The 19,874-nt window shown below is 41.4% G+C and overlaps 1 protein-coding gene across 1 annotated transcript; it reads left to right on the top strand.

Annotated features, from left to right (window-relative positions):
* Positions 1-8,654: 8,654 nt before the first annotated feature.
* angptl2b (angiopoietin-like 2b) lies at positions 8,655-19,198 on the top strand. Its single transcript, XM_030738505.1, has 5 exons — positions 8,655-9,120; positions 13,482-14,390; positions 16,121-16,314; positions 17,253-17,523; positions 17,615-19,198. The coding sequence occupies exons 2-5, from the start codon at positions 13,505-13,507 to the stop codon at positions 17,812-17,814; spliced, it is 1,551 nt and encodes a 516-aa protein (XP_030594365.1). The 5' UTR covers positions 8,655-9,120; positions 13,482-13,504; the 3' UTR covers positions 17,815-19,198.
* The last annotated feature ends 676 nt before the right edge of the window (positions 19,199-19,874 follow it).

The raw sequence follows: 19,874 nt of genomic DNA, 5'->3' as shown, positions 1-19,874 counted from the left end.
AGGAAATTATCAGGAAGAACTTCTCTGACAGACTCCAAATGACATTTTTTTGAATAATTATTTTCAACACTGTTGCCCAGAAACTCGATGAATTCCTGACTTCTTTGACATAATGCCTCCCTAGTGCTGCTGCTAACGTGTTAGGCAGTATAGCATAGCTTTATGGTGTTTAAAGGCACCCAGGGTGTCTGGGGTGGCCCTGCTACCATCAGTATTTCCATAAACAGCAATGAAATGAGCTATGGGCTTTGCTAAGGCAGGGTGCCTTTCCAATATTTCTTCAGGCTGTTCTTTATCCAGAACTTCAGCCATTAAATCAATTGGACTTGGAATATAAAAACATAGCTACAGAATACAGTTTTCCTGAGTAAAGGTGCTGAAACTAGAGGGAACTAGACATTTCCAAGATTGCATGATTTACTCCATGTCACATCGAGGTTGTGAAATGTATCCAATAAATGTTCAATGAGATTTGAGAGAGACAAAAGCATGGCACTTAAACAGTGATCATGCGTTGGTGCAGCAACATGACTGGCTCCTATGTTTGCCACTTTCTTTTTTCTTTCTTTTAAGCTTCCTTTTCTCTATTCTTTGAGAGCCTCTGTCTATAATGGCTCAGATTACTTATTAAAAGCAGAAATACCACTACGGAGGGTTGTCTGCTATATAATGTTTGAATTGCTAGTAAACACATCAGTACACACGTCTTCTTCTTCTTCTTTAAGAGTTGCCGCTGTGGACCCTCTGCATGTCCACCTTCACTACATCCATGAATCTTCTCTGTGGTCTTCTTTTCCTCCTGCCCAGTAGCTCCATATTCAACTTCCTTTGACCAGTATTCACTATCCCTGCTCTGCAGAAATCCAAACCATCCCAGCCTTCCATCTCTAACTTTGTCTCCAAGGCGCTCAACCTGAGCTATCCCTCTGATGCATTCATTTCTAATCCTGTCCATCCTGGTCACTCCCAGTGAAAACCTTAACATCTTCAGCTTTGCCCCCTGTCTTTTTGTCAGAGCCACAGTCTCCAAACCATACATCAAAGCGAGTCTCACTACCATCTTGTAAACCTTCCCGTTCACTCTTGCTGCTATCCTTCTGTCACAAATCACCCCTAACACTTGTCTCCACCCTTCTTCACCTCTCTTGTGCACAGTCCATTGCTTTGGCTGGTTGACCCCAGGCATTTAAACTCACCTCCACCTTCACTTCACTTCTACTTCTTGCAACTTCACTCTTACACCTGGCCCCCTTCTCATTCACACATATGTATATGTATGTCTTGCTTCTACTGACTCTTATTCTTCTTCTCTCCAGAGCAAACCTCCACCTCTCCAGGCTCTCTTCCACCTGTTCCCTAGTCTAACTACACATCACAATGCCATCTGCAAACATCATAGTCCACAGAGACTCCTGCCTGACCTCAACATGCCTTACCCTTTTTTCCTCTTCCTTTGTCTTCAGCCAACAGTTGCACAGTTTCCACCCGCACCCTGTTGGCCAAAAGCACCGGAGGTGCTCGCTTTTAACCAGGGCCCTGACCGCGGAAATCCCATTCCTGGTGATTTTATGCCGGATGGCACCCCCCACCCCAGTATATTTATCCATATATACACACACATGCATATTTATACTGTATAAGAGCAATTGTGTAATATGCTATGTTTTCTACACTAGGTCAGTTTTAAAGGGCGTTCTCTGTATCTGTGCAAGTAATGGTCACTGGGCTGAAAAAGTAGGTCAAATATGCTTATGACATAATTCACGCAGAGACTCACCAGTTTCATAGTGAGCTGTGAACCCTGAACTGTACCACAGTCAGCCTGCACTAATAACAGCTATATGTGTTACGTGTGAAACTCAATTCCTGTCAAGCTTTTGACAGGCCACCAGGTCAGCCTATTAAAACGTATCCATGTGTAATACACATAGAAAACAAGTGAGGTGGCTTTTCACCAGCACGTTAGGTCACACTTAATTATATTTTCAAGTTGATCTTTTATGGCATAAACCTCTATTTGTTGTACTGCTCTGTTTCCATGGATCCCAAGGCACTGCACCTGCATAAGCCCTTACCTGAGTGCTCCTTTGGATTCTTTCCAAGTGATGTAAAGAAGCCCAGACTTGTAAAACGTGTCTGGAAACCCAAACAAACAAACCCAAACAAGAACAAGCCACAAGAATCTTTAAATTGCAAAATGTCAAATGATATATATATATATATATATATATATATATATATATATATATATATATATATATATATATAGTTTATTGAGATTATTTGTGGTTTCACTGTTAACGAGAAATAGGGAAAAGGATGAATATCAGGGAAAATAAGAAACTTTGGAATTCCTAAGGTTTGGTCACGAGTTGCACATGTGGACGGATCTCTTAATGTTATTAGCAGCAAAAGCATTGTTAGACCGTTACACTGTTAAATCACTGCATGAATTATATTGGGTGAATTTCAGGCAAGGCCACACAAGCTGCTCATGCTTTCAACATCAACATAATGAAGTCTGAATGAAATCCTGTTCCTCTGAATTCTCACACGTTGCATATTTACTAGCCTCATTTGGTGGTTTCTGCAACAGTTGGGGTGAGCTCGACAAAATCCGGAGCCAGTCCCATTCTTTCCACTCACATCATAAAACTCAAAGTTTTCCTCCCAACAGAATGGTCCTTGTAGGCTCAGCCACAAGGAACAGTGAGCCCTACACAGCAAGACCATGGAATAATTAAGCAAACTCTTTCCATGCCACATCACATTTATGAAAATATGAATATTTCTGTATTAATAGCTTTGATGGAGTGCCTTCTTATTCATAATACGGCCAGAGAGATGTGTCCAAAAAAAAGCTCTGTTACAGCAGCAGTTCACAACGGTGAATTCACAGTTGTAATAAGACTGTCAATCAAACACAGATAACAAAGAAGCAACAGTAGATCAGAGGTGACAGGGTCAAAGCAGGTCACCACAGAACCATCCATCATGCCTGGCAGACAGGGGGGGGAAGCTGGCCTGTACAGGACTGTGTTTAAACAAAGATCTCTATGGAGGTGCTGTTACCAGGCACACGCACTGCCAAGATACATCTGAACCCATTTATGAAAAATATAACATGGATTATATTGTATATAATATACAATATATACCAAACAAATGTAAGAATTAGAAGTATTCATGATTTGCAATGAATTACTGACAAATGTTATGCCAACATATTTATATCTTGTCAAACATGGATAAAAGTAAAAGGGCCAGCGAGCTGAAGTACATCTTATTTTTGAATAATTAACTGCTGGCTTGAATGCAATAGTTCATTTATAATTTCAGCTGAAAATACATTAATTGGAGAGCACTAGAAGCATCTTCCCTTCTAAGCTTTAGTTTAGTTAATGACTGCAGATCTATTAATATCTGAAGTTGTACAATTAAGAAGAGAATCTAAATTTAATTTGTTTAGGTTTAACAGCCTGTTTGATATCCATGAAAACATACAGGAGCATTTCCCCATGAGTCCACTGTCCTTAACGAGTCTCTTCTACTTTATTTATAATTCCTAACCTCTCACAAAGAGCAACGTGGCACAGCTGGTTCTGGGATAATTTAACTGTTTACAGATTCCTCTGAGAATTTGCTTCACTTAAGTTCATATAGCTGGGCCCTGTATTAATACAGTCTTATGATCTTATCTTCACAGGGGCCTTGTGTCAGACTTGTAAATAGTAAATAAATACCACAATAATGATAATTTGCTTCATCAAACAGTCTTACATACAGTAGTATACTAAAAACCAGCTGGGTAGCAGAAAAAAGCTTCTGGAAGAGTATATTGGAGAAGGATGCATCACACAGCACCAATGCTCAGTGGCTAGTGGATCTAAGAGCAGACCACAGCAACCTCCATGAACGGGATCTAGAAACCATCACAGTGGCAGACACCCAGGAAAGAATCTGACACATGAAGAGCTGAACAGCACCAGGCCCTGATATAATTCACACCTACTGGCTAAAGAAGCTAAATGCACTCCATGAGTGCCTGGCAGCACAAAAGACCCAGCTGCTAAAGATGAGTGGCACAATACATGAGCGTAAGTGACAGAACCACTATCCTGGATGAAACAACAAAGATCCATGAGTACATCAGGAAGATGGCCACAAAGAGGAGCAAGACCAGGCTGGCTGGACAAATCTGGACTGACAGACAGCACAGAGGCACTAATCACGGCAGCACTGGAACAAGCTCTAAGCACAATATCAATAGAGGCTGTGGTCTACCACACAAGCCAAGACCCCAGGTAAAGGCTGTACAGAGATGCCCCTGAGACAATCCAGCACATAACAGCGGGGTGCAAGATGCCAGCAAGCAGGACATACATTGAACGCCATAACCAAGTGGTTGGCATTGTATACAGCAGAAATCCTCAAATCCAGGCCTTGAGGGCTGGTGTCCTGCAGCTTTTAGATGTGTGCCTGATCCAACACACCTGAATCAAATGGCTGAATTACCTCCTCAGTATGCAGTCAGGTTCTCCAGAGTCCTGCTAATGGCTTCTATATACCCAGGTCTTAAAATCAGGTAAAAGCAATCCCAAATCAACACCAAAAGATAACATCTTACTCTGTGTCATTATATATTTGAGTCAAAATACAGAAGCAGTGTGTGAAAAAATAAGTACCCCCTTCCTGCTTCCATAGAAATTAAGAGGATAAGCAGCAGCCTGGTGCTGCTAACTGTTCATCAGCAATATGAGCACCTCTATAAAACCAGAGGTTTTGCCACTTTGCTGGTCTGGAGCATTTAGGTGTGTGTTGACACAATACCAAGGAGAAAAGACATCAGCAATTGTTGCTGCCCAACAGAGAAGGGTTATCATTTCCAAACAACAGGAAGTTCATCAGTCAACAGTGAGAACCATTTTTCACAAGGGGAAAAAATTCAAGACAGCTGCCAATCTTCCCATGAGTGGATGTCCCAGCAAATTGACCCCAAGAGCCCGTGCAACGCTACATCTCAGACTCTCCGTTAGCATGTCAAATGTTAAATTTCATCACTCCTTAGATTAACAAAGTTGCATCTGAACAAACCACAAGACTTCAGGATCACTGCCCAGACAGTTTGGCCTTAACGCACAGCGCCACATTTGGCCTTTTTGTACATTTTCTGTACTTATAATGTGTCACTGCTTTACTAAAACATATTAATGTCAAACTCTCAAAGGTTGAATTCATTCCACAGCATGCTATGCTGTATGAGCGCTGTGATAAGATTTAATTGCCTTTAAAGTTATGAAAAATGGGGGGAAAACATGATGTCATGCTTTTCCTTTTAGTTCTCGAGGGAAATTGCTGACGATGAAACATCAGTTAATGGGGGGGGGGGGGGGGGGGGGGGGGGGGGGGGCAGTCTGCAGTTCTCTCTGAACAAGCTTTCATAATCAACAACATTCAATGTGTGCGTTCATCCTTTATGAACACTAAAAGAGTTTGCTTATATGAAAAAGCTGTGTCTGATGTATAACAGTGCTTCAGTCCCACCGCGGTCCTCTCCCTTCTACTTCCCCATATCTATATGGACTTTTTTTTTCCCCAACTTGCTGCAGGGACATTCATGACTAACAGAAGCAAAAGTTTTTTTTTTTTTAGTTAAACAGGGATCCACAAATCCATAATTTTCTATAGAACAGTTTACAAAGTTTACTGCATGTCAGCAAAGAGCACCAGAAAAATTTACCTTTAAATCAAGATTCAGCCACTGTTAAACTGGCCTTAATTTCTAGTAATAACAGCAGCGTTCCTGCTGTGAAACCTAATGCGCTGGCAAGCAACCAGGCTCTCAAATTATTAACTCATTCACAACACAGGAGGCCATCTGTGAAACATTTCCAACCTGAAGATCCTTTCCACAGTCGCTCCCATGTGGTAGCAGTTTTAAAACGCATCGATTGGTTACCATTTCAATATGGGTGTAACATTTTCCCACTGACTTATGATTCAGTGTCCCTCCACCTGCTAGAGATTAGAGGTGGAAAGAGAGCTAATCATTACACCAACACCATGGTTTTGGCTGAGATTCAACAATGAGTCACTCAAAACGCTGGAAGCGCTGTCATTCATGTGCGGACCACACTCAGCTGCAGCTGTCGTATAAGAGAAGGAAGAACGCAAGGAAGGCATAAAACAACACTAAATGCCAGTACAGCATGTGATACATGAGATCTAAGTGTAATCACATTTTCTTTGATCACAAATCCCTTTAAGGGATTACTTTGTCAAATGAGTGACTACTCCATCAGTCAGGCTTAATCCGGGATGTTGCTGGTCAAGTATCTTTTGCCAGGAGCTTTATTCCGTAAACCCAGTTGTACATTCCCACTGTATCCTCACGGGGAACATTTAGACAGTTCTATTCACCTAAGGAAGAAACTAAAATCAACATCTGTCTGCCCGTAAATACTGAACAACACATGATCTGAGCAAGGAAACCAAAAAGGAATGCGAAGCAAATATATCAACAGAACCACGCTTCTTATTGTGGTGATGTGGTTAACCGTTACACATATTTAAATATTTGTTGTCTTCTTCTTTATTTATTTCTCTGCATGTGGCACTTTCAGCACTCAGTTTGCAGTAATTTCTTTTATTAACTACAAAAATGCTACAGCGGATGACATCGGCAAAGTTAAAAAAAAAAAAAATGCCTGTTGTGAATTGCTTTTCCTTTCTTACTAGAGTTATTTAATAGTGCACTGAAACATTTCCCAAAACTGAGGTATGACTGTTTTATGACTGGGCTATTCCTTGGAGGGGGAAAAAAGAGACTGAAAACTGTACAACAGCCTTGATTTCAGAGGTGCACTCAAGCCAGTGTTTAAATCTACAGGCTTGAAGAGAACTCAGCATGGATAACTAAATAACACAATAGAAAATGCTGATTTTAGGATACACAATTACCGGAACAGCTGCATACATAGTTAAGAATAGAAAAAAAAAAATGGGGGGATCATATAACTGCAAGAATTCAGCTATTAACTTGCACACCATTTGTGCCCCTCAATTTAGAAAGACTGCATTTGTACAGTAATGGGGATGCCTGCTACTTAACTATGAAATTAAAGCTATGTTGCAGAAACTTCATTAATTTCTTCCACATTCTTTCCTTTTTTACACGCATCCCAACAGTTTACAGGTTCATTAACACACATAAAAGTTAGTCACCATCTGCAACATATTCAAGGTTTATGTTCCAGAAGGGAGAATCAGACGTCCTGTAAAACAAACCCAGCAGCACAACTTATAATTTTAGACGACAAGAGTCACAATAACACACTGATGTTTGCACATATACTATTTAATTAACTGAAGGACAATAAGATGAATACATTTGTTTACTAGGGCATATAAAAGCTAAAACCCAGTTAAAAGAAGTTGATAATGATGCCCATCTAGTGGACTGACAAGTTTAGAGATGCAGCAATCTGTCAGCCATGACACAGTTGTGGCTTTGCTGACTGCCACTGAAGAAGATGTGTGTGTCACCTCCATGTCACACTGGCTAATGCTAAAAAAAATGCATTGTTACTGCCATTGAATATTGGCCAAATTTACAGTTAGCGCATCATTATAATACAAGGTGGTTCTAAACAATTTAAATTACTGACACTGTTAATTCTGTTATTATGGTACTGTATGAGTTTCTATGGCATTTCCATACTTTAAATAGAAAATTATGGAATAGTAGATCATCTTAGTAGAAACAGGAAACGCACACTCCTGGCAGGGCAACATGCAAAACAGGAAGACAACACAAAAACAACAGACAACAGAATTGAAATGCACATGAGACCAATTGAGGAATGTGCAGATCACTGGCAGTGCTCTCCACACTCACATCATCATGTTTTTCATATCCTCTTGTTTGGCAGTACATTGACACAAATATACGCAGCTACACTTGTAAATGCATTTTCCTCTGAGCAACATAGAGCTCACAATGCAGAGATCCTCTCAGTTTCAGACATCTCACCCTCAGGCTGTAAAACAGTCACCCACCCAGACCTGTTTTTTTTTTTTTTTTTTTCTTCAGACACCTGGATCTGCTTCCTATCTTGTCAGCCTCTTTCTCAGGGCGGGCGTTCATTCACGCCCAGTTAGGATGTGATCAGTTTAACGTCCCTGCTGTCCACCACCAGAAGAACCGTGCAATCCAAGCCAGAAATAGTGGTGGTGGTGAACCAGTAGCCAGGGGGCAGGGGTTAGAAATTTGAGTAGCGTGTGTGTGTGTGTGTGTGTGTGTGTGTGTGTGTGTGTGTGTGTGTGTGTGTGCTTCTTGTTTTGTGCATGATTGTGAATCTCTTCTGTGCCATTGGGGGAGGGGTGAAGACAGAAGGCTGTTGCTTTAAAAAAGAATGCGTTCATTTTAAGGGAGTGTATGTGTGTGTGTGTGTGTGTGTGTGTGTGTGTGTGTGTGTGTGTGTGTGTGTGTGTGTGTGTGTTGGGGTGGGGGGGGGGTGGCTCTGCCTACTGAAACACAGCTACAGGATTTTTCATCATTTGAAAGCACCAAGGAGAGAGAGAGAGAGTGGGAAGGAGAGAGAGAGGTGCAGTTGAGAGAGACAGCCTCTTAGAGCTGTGAGGCAGAAGTGATGGATTCAGCCCACAGGAAAGTGACAGTCCTCTCCTAACAGGCCACAGGCAGTACACAACCTGCCTTGGACTCTCACTGTTGATCAGGAAACTACCTCTGCCACCTGGCTAAAGTTACCAGCTGTTGCTTCTGTCTCTTCCCAACTTTTCTTTTTTTTTTTTTTTTTTAAAGTGGATTTTGGAGCAATCTGCTTCATGTTTGAAGATTAGTTTCAACTTGAAGTTCTGTTGGGCCGCAGACAGTCTTTTAATAATCACAATAACAGGCTTTAAAAACGCCACCTCTCCACTGGTGGAATGGACTAAGGTGACAAAGTGTGAGTAACTAAACGGGCAGAGCGCAGAGAGGACTACGCGGGGGTGCAGACTTCACACTTGGGATGACGTTCAACCACAAGAAACTTCAGGCAACTCTGGAAGGAGGGCAAAGGAACTGAAGGAGCCTCATCACTATTGTGCAATTGTCTTGTAAGCGTGATGTAACCTTGTCACATATCTACAGTTACCTTATCGTCTAGTTTATTTAACAGGGGCACTGCATGTTGCATTTATTCAAAAGTGACTTCAGTCATTACGTTAATAAATTCTCCACACTTGTACCAAGTTATCTTACAGAGAGAAATGAGTTACTTTTCTTGGTGTGACGAGTTGTTAGTCATTAAGCAGTTCTAGCCGAGTGATTAAGCTCATTGTGCTACAGCAGACTGAAGTCAGACTTCTGCACTTCATTTAATGATTTTTTTTTTTGCTTAATCCTGAATTCAGCAGTCATCGTGCAGCATCTGTCATCTGACTCACTGTTTGTAGCCAAAAGGTAATTATACTTTATGGTGACTAACTGGACTGATGCTGACTATGACAGATTTGGCCAAGGGGAGGTTAATTCAGCACAGTGGGATGCAGGAGAGTGAGCTTCTATAGTGAAGTGCCTCTTTACTACTCATTAAAAAAAAAAACCTCCGGTTGTCAAAACACAGGAGGCTTAAAGTTTAAAATGAAGGCACATGGCCAGTAAGTGTTATATGTATGAAGAGCCCTTTTTGATGCTGCTGAAAACAAGACTTCTTTTTATTATCTATAAATAACCATTTATTTATAAAAAAAAAAAAAACAAGAGAGGAAAAAAGATACAACTTTACTGTGTTAAGCATGCCGCAGCTTCAGGATATTCCCCTGGACTCAAGAGGACAGGGAAGCAGGCAGTTGAATCCCCTCTTTGTTTCTGTTGCCAGGGTGGTGTTTGGATAAGGGGGCTTTGAGGTAGAATGCTGGAACTTATCGAAACAATTCCCCAAGACCCCCTGCCTCCCTGTTTGAAACCACAGGAGAGGTACAAGAAAAGAAACACATGCAGCAAAAGTGGAATAAAACTTACATTTAAAAAAGAAAGAAAAAAAAAAAAAAAACAATTCGAGCTGGTAGCTGGGGGTTAATCACGTTCCAAATGATATGCTACACTCTTGCAAGGATTTCATGCTTGAGGAAAAAATGAGGTTCCCCTCAAGGTAAAGTAATAGTGCAGATTACCATGAGCAAATTGAATTTGACTCTGATCCAACACATATTGGGTGTCATGTAGGAGCCTCTGCCAGTTCTCAGCAGAGATGGCGCTAATTTGAACATGCAGCACAAAGCCGTCCTGCAAAGTGCCCGCTTCTTTTTTGGCAACTGGCAAATGAGGTGCTGTGTAGCTGTGTTGTGATCTCCTGTTGCTGATGATGATGATGATGTGATTATGAAGCATTCACACAGAAAGTAGGGCACAGAATGAACTGGGTCAGCAGCTATGGAGCGTCTTATAGGTAGAGGATGGGGGGGAGGTAGCGGTCCTGCATCTGCAGGGTCCAACACTCTCTGTCCGCCACTGCCATTGACTTTCCATGTGAGTATGGCAGCTCACTCTAATGAGGTGACGAAGAATGTTTGGAATGCCACGCTCACGCTGAAATGAGAGGGGCTGGGGTGAGAGACACGAACCAGTCGGAGCAAGGCTGCCCACCTTCTAATTAATATGTGGTGAGCATGACCAAAAAGGCTGAAGCACAGTGCTGGTCAGAGACACACTGACCTTGCCCCTGCACCCACCTATCACACTTCATTTAACACTGAGTAAAATCCAGAAAGAGGAGTCATGTAAACACAGACTTACCACCTGAAAACAGTAAAACCAAAACATGTTGGTGTGAAGCAGACTTGAAGAAATTACCTAAGAGGAGCTGCCAGTCATACTTCAACGAGAGGGGTTACTCATTGCACTTCAGTCTGATGTCTTCAGGCCTAGATTTGCCTGCATATATATATATGGCACTTTTTATCACCCATTTATAATTGCAACTTTTGCTGGTTAGTAACAGCTTGTTTAGATGAAGTGATTTTAGGACATTAAAGAGCCACGGGGGCTATTAGAAGATAGAGGCTTTTCCGCTGATCCCCCTGGCAGACTATGGATAGGTTAATAACAGGCTGCCTCTGCTAGGGCAGATGAGACTGGCTGTTGTCCCTGGGATATTGAACCCTGCAAGCATTGTTATTAGAAAACACATTAATGGAAAAAAAAACAAAAACAAAACACATTCACAGACATGCACAGACTGCATCACACTTGCAAACACACGTTTCACGACAAGCTGCAAACATTTTCCCCTCAGCTTTGAAGTCTAGCGAAGCCTAGAGCAGGAGATTCCAGGCTAACTGCATCCAAAATGGGAGTCCTCCACAGCAGGGGCAAATCACACGGCATTTCTCTGAGACAGAGCTCATGTTCCAGGGGGAGAAACCGCAGGAGCCATGGACAAATACAGTCATCAGCACATTGCAGGACGGGCCCCAAGCTGCTCTATTATCATGCCACGGGCTTACTTGTAAGCTATTATTAGTCACTTCTTCAGGGCTCTATGTGTAAGACTTTAAGACCACGTCCATCAGAACTGATAATAAGGATCTCTTTGCGTAGTGTGAAAAATATTTTGATGCTACAATTTCAGCATCAATCAGCACTTGCAGAGATGCCATCACTGAGGCCGGGCTTTGTCAGAAGGATTACTTTTTTTGAAAGGCAGACGACTTTCATATTTGATCTAAAGCGGAAACTGCACACTTATTATTTCCAAAGGTGAAGAGTGTTTTAAACTACTGTTTTACCAAATACCTCTAAACCTTATGCTCTTTTGTACTCTATGTTTTTTACTCCCTTTTCCTGGCAGGATAAACTATGATATCAAAAACATAGATTACACAAGACTACCATGAACCGTGCAGAAGACCCTTTCTTTTCTTTTTTTTTCCTCCGTAAGAAAGTGTTTACACATTTGATCCTAGACAGATAAAGCCAGAAGAGTCAAATATGCCAGGGGTCATGTTCTTGGACAGTGCTGCATTTCTCTTCTCCATGTCTCCAATCTAATGTGCTGGCTACACGCCCGGATTAACGAGACAAAAACATTTCTGCTCTCTTCCCAATTTTGTGCTCACCATTATATTGCAGATGGTCTTTTACACAATGATAAGCAATAGCAAATGTGTAATGGAAGCGCTTGTAAGACTGGCAATCCTTATACAGCCAATATAGGCTTCTCTGTAATGCTTTATGATTAGGCAGGCCCACTCTGACTCTGGGGAGGTGTTAAACAGGACCCCTCAGTAATCCAATATGCAGCAGCTTTCAATTATGCTGCCCTAGGAGTTCAAGGCCTTGTTATCCTTGCACAGGAGTTACGTTCACCTTAGCAGCCACTGGCATATCCTCCACTTCTTAAAACACCATAACATCTTCAAAAACTCGCTATACTTATTTTGTTTAAACATAAATTCATCAGAGGAGAATTCCTACAGTGAATTCCCATGTAGCTGAAGCCTTCCAGCTACACAGGAAACAGAATTTAAAAGAGATTCTAAAATGACCTTCATCTCAGACTTAATCAAGGAAAGATAAGGATAATATTGTCTAACTTCATTCATTCGTCTCCACGCTGAATGCTAAAGTAAGCTTTCAGTCCCACAGTCAAAGCAGAAACAGACATGTTCAAAGTCTGCAAATTAAGATGAATTTCCTTTATGATTATGATTAATTGTCTGAATGCAACCAATTTCCCGCTGTTGGTAGGAGATATATATATACACAGAACTGATGCAACATGTTCAATAGTTTAAACAGTGCCTTGAATAACGTCATCTGGTAGTGTCTCACATTTTCCATGAACAAAGATGTCCAGGCCTGCAGAGTGGAACAGATGCACGTAGGAGTGTTTCTGTGCGTAAGGGACAATCAGTGGCAGTCACTCAAAAAAAACCTGAGCCAGAACAACAAACCAAGTTAAACACATGCTCCTATGAACTGACAAAAGAGATCAGCACCTCACTGTTAGGGGCAGCGAGGGGCATTAGTAAATTACAAACAGCGGGTGCATGTATTGCAAGACTCTGATAGAGACACTCCGTTTTATATATATTACACATTAATATAGTGCATGCAAATTTGCAACAGCCACTGCTGCACTCAACAGGGCAAGTGAGCAATTCATTTTCAGATCTCATCTTTTTCAGCATCTTTGACAGCTTTAATGAACTCCAACCTTGCCTGAGTTAACGTCTGTTTAGGGGGTTTGCTTAATGAAGGAGAGGACCAGTGTATCTTGATGGGCAGGCATTTTCTGGTAATAGGCATAAGTTATAGTAAGGTTGTAGTCTATTCCTGAGTGCTTTTAATTGTAGAAGTAAGGGGGGAAAATGTGCATAGGTGTAAGCAACAGTCTTCTGCTTAACATCTACAACAGTGAGTCACTTATGATCATTTCTTCTTAAACTTCTCCATGTTCTCCATTTTCTTACAGTCTTTAGAGTTGGACGCTAACTCATGGAGCCCCCTTCAATGATCCTGCTAGGGCTCCTTCTAGTTTATGGACTAGCCTGTGGAGTCCAGCAGACGCTGGGGAGTCAGTCAGACGGCAGCCGTGGCAGGGGCGGCACCCAAGAATTTGAGAGCAGTGAGGATGGTCTGGAAAGAGATTTTATCTACGCTGGAAGGAGCAAACGTGCTGCAGCTGACCAGCAGCAGGACAAATGCTCCTACACGTTCATTGTACCTCAGCAAAAAGTGACTGGAGCCATCTGCGTCAACTCCAAGGAGCCAGAGGCCATGCTGGAGAATCGGGTCAACAAGCAAGAATTAGAGCTGCTTAATGTGGAACTGCAGAAACAGAAGAGGCAGATCGAAACCCTGCAGCAGTTAGTGGAGGTGGATGGAGGTATTGTCAATGAGGTCAAGCTTCTGAGGAAAGAGAGTCGAAACATGAACTCCAGAGTCACTCAGCTGTACATGCAGCTGCTCCATGAGATCATCAGGAAGAGGGACAATGCTCTAGAATTGGCACAGATGGAGAACAAGATCTTGAACCAAACCTCTGAGATGCAGCAGCTCACCAGTCGATACAAAGACCTTGAGCACAAATACCAGCACTTGGCTTCTTTAGCCACTAACCAGTCAGCTCTTATTGCCTTGTTGGAGGAGCAGTGCCGGAGTCGACCTCCTCCTCGTCACGTTCCTGTCCCCCAGCCGCGGCCTCAGCCACCACCACCACCACCATCACCCCCTATTAATAAGCCTTACCAACCACCTGTCATTCCACGTATCAACAACCCAATCAGCAATGAGATCCAGAGCGACCAAAAGTCTCTACCACCACTTCTTCCAACAATGCCTGCTGGTACACATAGCCCATCCACCACTGACAAGCCCTCTGGTGAGTCTAACAAAGTCCAGCAGAAAACATTTGTATTTGATGCATTTGTCCCAAAACAAACCAGCTGCCATGACGAATACCAGTCACAAACAAAGGCTGTGTGTGTGAACCGCTTAATCATTAACACCCATTCTCCAAGTCACAGTGAATTTAAATTTGTCCCACACATTCCTGGACAAAAGAGCTAGTCGTGAGAACAGAAATGCTGTTGTCTTCTGCCTTTTGAGATGCATATCATCAAATTGCCATGATTTAACCCGCATAAAAACACAAGCACGGCTAAGTATGTGTGCCTAAATGGATACCTGGCCCTAAGCCCACTGTTCCTTTGAACACATGTTAGGAGATTTAAAATCGATGTGAAGTGCATTTGGTTGGATCAGTTGCAGTGAACAGTGCACTGCCCTTCCCCTTTCATTAAGTTTGGTGGAAAACAGTGGATCTTTCCCAGCATTTCCAGTGGGAGCTTTTTCCATTGGCATTTCATGCTACTGCATGCCATTTTCACTAGGCTGCATGTGAACAGTAGCCTTTGTATGAATTTTTGAAAGGAGGCAAGTAATTTCCTGCACACGGTCATGCAACTAACACCCCAAAAAGTTATATAAAACCCTTAACACAAAAAAGAAAGCTACAGACCATGCAGGCGTAAAGAGAGGAAGAAAGGGATGTGAAAGACAAGCAGAGAACAGGATGAAGTCTTACAAAAAAAAAGTGGGAGGGTGTAACTACAAACAGAAAGAGATACCCTGAGTCAATGATGTCATATGTTCCAACTGAACCAGGCAAGAATCAGTCATATGTTCCACTAAAGAAGCAGACTTTATCAGGCAGAACAGAGCAGGGGCAGGGCAGGGCAACTTTCTGGCTTGTATCGGCTCAACACAGACATTCCTGAGAGTAAATGGGTGGCTAAGTGTGGACCACGAAACAGATATCATCCAGAGTGATTTCTTGAAACCAAAAACATGTGTATATCAACAAGCTCTCATATTCGTCCTCTTTTTACCTCTTGTAAACTTTTGATACACCTCATCCACCACTTCCAATGCTCTGTGTGGCCCCTAATTGTCTTTCTCTTTTGACTTCAGTGTATTTAAACACTTTGTAACACGGGCCACTTAGCAAACCACTCAAGCGTGTAATCTCGAGAACTTAAAACACTTTCAATTTTTTTTTTTTTTTCAGAGGAGCAAGGTGCCCATTAGTGTTTTTTTTTCCATACCTGCCAGGCTTGGAATAAATATTGGCGCCTATGAAGACTTAGGTTTCAGTTAGCGTAGACACTGCTGCTGAAACACTGCCGTTTTGATGCTGTGCAACTGCTCAGGCAGGCTATTGAGTGCAGTTTCTTTCCCCGCTGCAATAACAACAGCTGGATAATATAAACACATACAAAAAAAGTTAACTCCAACGTATTATACGCGACTGAAACTTCTTGGTATTGTTTCATTACTCAGTAGTCAGGATTCCCTTTGCCCTCATGCCAGTGTTTCCTTTGGCTGCACAATCAGCAGCCATTTCCCCCTGTGATAGCAGAGGCCAAAGTCAATTGTACTGTTAAAATGAGAGCCTGTGCAGAAAAATGGGATTCCCTATGGGTAAAGTACAGTAATTCTTTGTGTCACTGTGAGTTTTTCTCACGTTCCTTCTCTTAACCTTTGAGCAAAAACTTGTAACTGAGTGGGTTTTACATGCTGCACACATCACGCTGTAATCTTTTTGTTTAGGTCCATTTAGAGACTGTCTGCAGGCACTAGAAGAAGGCCACACAGCCAGCGGCATGTTCCTGGTCAAGCCGGAGAACGCCAACCGACTCATGCAAGTGTGGTGTGACCAGAGGCATGACCCAGGTGGCTGGACTGTGATCCAGAGGAGGGTGGACGGCTCTGTCAACTTTTTCAGGAACTGGGAGACATACAAGGTGTGACAGCTTCACACCAAATCAAGGACTTCATAGTTTGGAGGGAAGCTGGTTACTTATGTAGGGTGTTCTGACACTAACCAGATGTCAGTGACTAATGAATAGGTGATTGTGAAGCTCTCCAAGTGTCTAATGTGGTCAGATGTAGCACCTGCCTAAGTCACAGCTTCATGACTCATTCATTTCAGCAACATTCATTGGTCTCGTGAGACAACTTCATACATACAAATTGCACTTGGAAGTCATGTTAGTGTGTTGTATTAGCATTGCTGACATTCTGGAAAAATAATCTTGTTTTCTGAATATTACATCAGAACTATCTGATAAATGTTTGTGGAGGGCTGTGGAGAACATTATTGCTTACCCAGGGGGACTAATTTCCTCTGTACTTTAAATGGGAAATGTCTTACTGTGGAAGAAGTTCATAGGTAAACATTTATAGGCCATGACTCCTGATTAAATCTTAGCTTAGAGGAACAAAAGAAACTTTTGTGAAAAACGTCTCAACCACATAAAAAAATTGCCTTTACTCACTCATCAAAAGAAGTGTTTCCGCAATTAATAACACCACAAACCAACTTATAATATGACCAGAGCCAGAAAAGAGCTGTAAATATGTTGAATTCCACACTAAATGCACTGTATCCTTCTGCATTCTCAATAACAAAACAGTGGTGGAAATCTGGAAACCTGACTGAAGCTATAAACTTGACTCACGGGTCCATTTACAATAATGTTCCTTGACGACAAACAGCCACAAAAAAAAAAAAAAAAAAAAAAAGAAAAAGATAACACCCATAATTATCTCGAGAGCAGGAGCAACGACCCTGAATCATCCCCCAGCCATCCAAACTGTGCAAAGCTTTTCAAACAACATTCAGAAAGGATTTACTAATTGTACTGATAATGTTTTTTTTTCTTATCACTGCACTTCACAGCAAGGTTTTGGCAATATTGACGGCGAGTACTGGCTGGGCCTAGAGAACATCTACTGGCTGACTAACCAGGGGAACTACAAACTGCTGGTCACGCTGGAGGACTGGTCTGGCAGAAAGGTGTTTGCAGAGTATGCCAGCTTCAGGGTGGAGCCTGAGGCCGATTTCTACAAGCTGAGGGTGGGCCGCTACCATGGAAATGCTGGAGACTCGCTCACCTGGCACAACGGCAAACAGTTCACAACACTGGATAGAGACCATGATGCATACACAGGTAAAAATCTGGATGCCACAAAATGTCAAACTGATACAATGTAGCAGATTCATTCTAATGATTTCTTTTATTTCTTTTCCAATTTTTCAAGGAAATTGTGCCCATTACCAGAAGGGAGGTTGGTGGTATAACTCCTGTGCCCACTCAAATCTGAATGGAGTTTGGTACAGAGGAGGTCACTACCGCAGCCGCTACCAAGATGGAGTCTACTGGGCAGAGTTCAGAGGAGGAGCTTACTCGTTAAAGAAAGTAGTCATGATGATCCGTCCAAACCCAAACACCTTCCACTGAGCATCTAAGGAACATATACCATACTGTATGCCTCTGTAAACAAAAATATTTACAGGCTTTAATTTTTTGTTTTATTTTATTTTATTTTTTTTTTTTTTTACATTTTTGGAGTAGTACCAGGTCAATGTCAGTTGACAAAGAGTCAGACAAAAGTGCAATATCAAAACATTAGGGCAACACTCATCTCCATAACACAGCCCAGTATCAACCCAGGCAAAGCGTGCAATGGAAATGCAGATCCACTGAGTCTGTTTCATGCTTTGTCTCTCTCTAGATGTGAAACGTAGACACATGCTGAATTTGCACTAAGTTGCAGTGAGTTGCAGTACCAGCATGGGGGCAATATTTAATTTCCAGCCAACAACATTCTACCACCTTTCTCCTGATTATCAGCCATTTAAACGATACTACACTATGAGTATTGTTTAATAAAAACAAAAGACGATACGATAGGATTATGGAGGCCACATTTGTATGCATTTCAGCCATCTAGCTTGTTACCTTTAAATAAAATGTCACACCCTGGTGGTACTGCAACTTACTGCAGCTTCAGCATGCGTGTCCATGTCACGGCTAGGACAGGCAAAGCGTGACATCCGCACAATGTCGTCTAGTGCCTGGGCGGCTCTATCACACGCTTTGCCGCGATACTGGGTTGCATAAGAAGCTCACAAATTTGCGCCCTGCTTTTCTAAGGTGTGCACATTCTTAGCATAATATATGAGACAAATTAAGGCATGCTCATTGCTCAGGAGTTATTTTCGATACGCAAGAACCGTAGGTGATACTTTAGGATGTGAAGGAGTAAGTAAGTAGCTTTGAGATAGGAACCCTACAATATATAAAGCTGACACAGGAATTGTATCCAGTGATCTTTTCATTTCATTTGTTTTTCAAAAGTGCAATTTGTAGGAACAGTTACATTTATTAACTTGTAATAGAGCCTTGATTTTTGGCCAGTTTTTTTTTTTTTCATTTAGAAAAAATGTACAGTTCATATACCCCACAACCTTTTTTTTCCCTTTCCTTGTCTTTCTTATTCTTTTTTATTGTTTTTTAAGAAAACTAAAACTGTCAGTGAATATGAATACCTGATTGATAGTATTTTATGGAACTTTTTTTTAAAAAGATGAACTCAATACCAAAATTTGCAGAGGTACATTCTTTTCAACCTCCTGTTTTGTTTTTAATACTCGTTTTGAAATCTTGAATAGCTTGAGCAGGTATCATAAATTTGCTTGTATAAATCAAGCACTGTATTTACTGTATAAATCTCGCGGTTTGTTGATGTCAACAGATCCAACAAATGGCGTTTGTACATAAGAAATCTGTAAAATAATGTATTAAAAATGTGTCATGACACTTTAAATTGCAATAAAATATGTACAGCTCGTGCATGTTTCTGTTATTTGTGTCTCGCGGTGTAAAATTGGCTCCATATAGTGAGATTTGTGCGTGTGCGTGCGTGTGTGTTAAGATATTACTGGACAAGTATGCATGTAAAAAACATCACTTTGAGTTACAAGCTTGCTTTTGGAACAAAAACAAAGGGTGTCACTAATGAATATAAATTACAATTCTATTTCAGCATTAGGATAATATATTAAATTTTTCCTCTAGGGAAATGAGTGTTCCTTCATTAGCACTCAGAGGGATTTGGTTTTCAACAATCTATTCAACATGTACAGTCAAATAGGCAAGTGTTTTTTTTCCTCTTTAAATGATTTTTAATACAACTTTCTATGATTAGCATTCTTCTAAAAACCCACCCATCACTTAGTGCATAATCATTACATGGCAGCTTATAGGATATAACCTAATAACTGTGCAAAATACTGCATGCTTGTACTGCGGATAAATACTAATCTAAGTAAAAGGTTTCAAAGCAAATTATTCCAATTAACTGACTTGTAAGTGGAGTGCTGTTCTTTTAAACTTATTCTGAGTACCATGCATCGTAAATGCCACCTAGCAGCCATCAGTGCTTTTCACAAATTTGCTTTTAATTATTTCTTTCAGTGCAACAACCATATCCTATTTTACCTTCATTTGCTTTACCT

This window comes from Archocentrus centrarchus, chromosome 9 (assembly GCF_007364275.1).
Source record: "Archocentrus centrarchus isolate MPI-CPG fArcCen1 chromosome 9, fArcCen1, whole genome shotgun sequence".
NCBI lineage: Eukaryota > Metazoa > Chordata > Actinopteri > Cichliformes > Cichlidae > Archocentrus > Archocentrus centrarchus.
The sequence above is the reverse complement of the archived record's forward strand: the minus strand, read 5'-3'. Positions and strand labels throughout refer to the sequence as shown.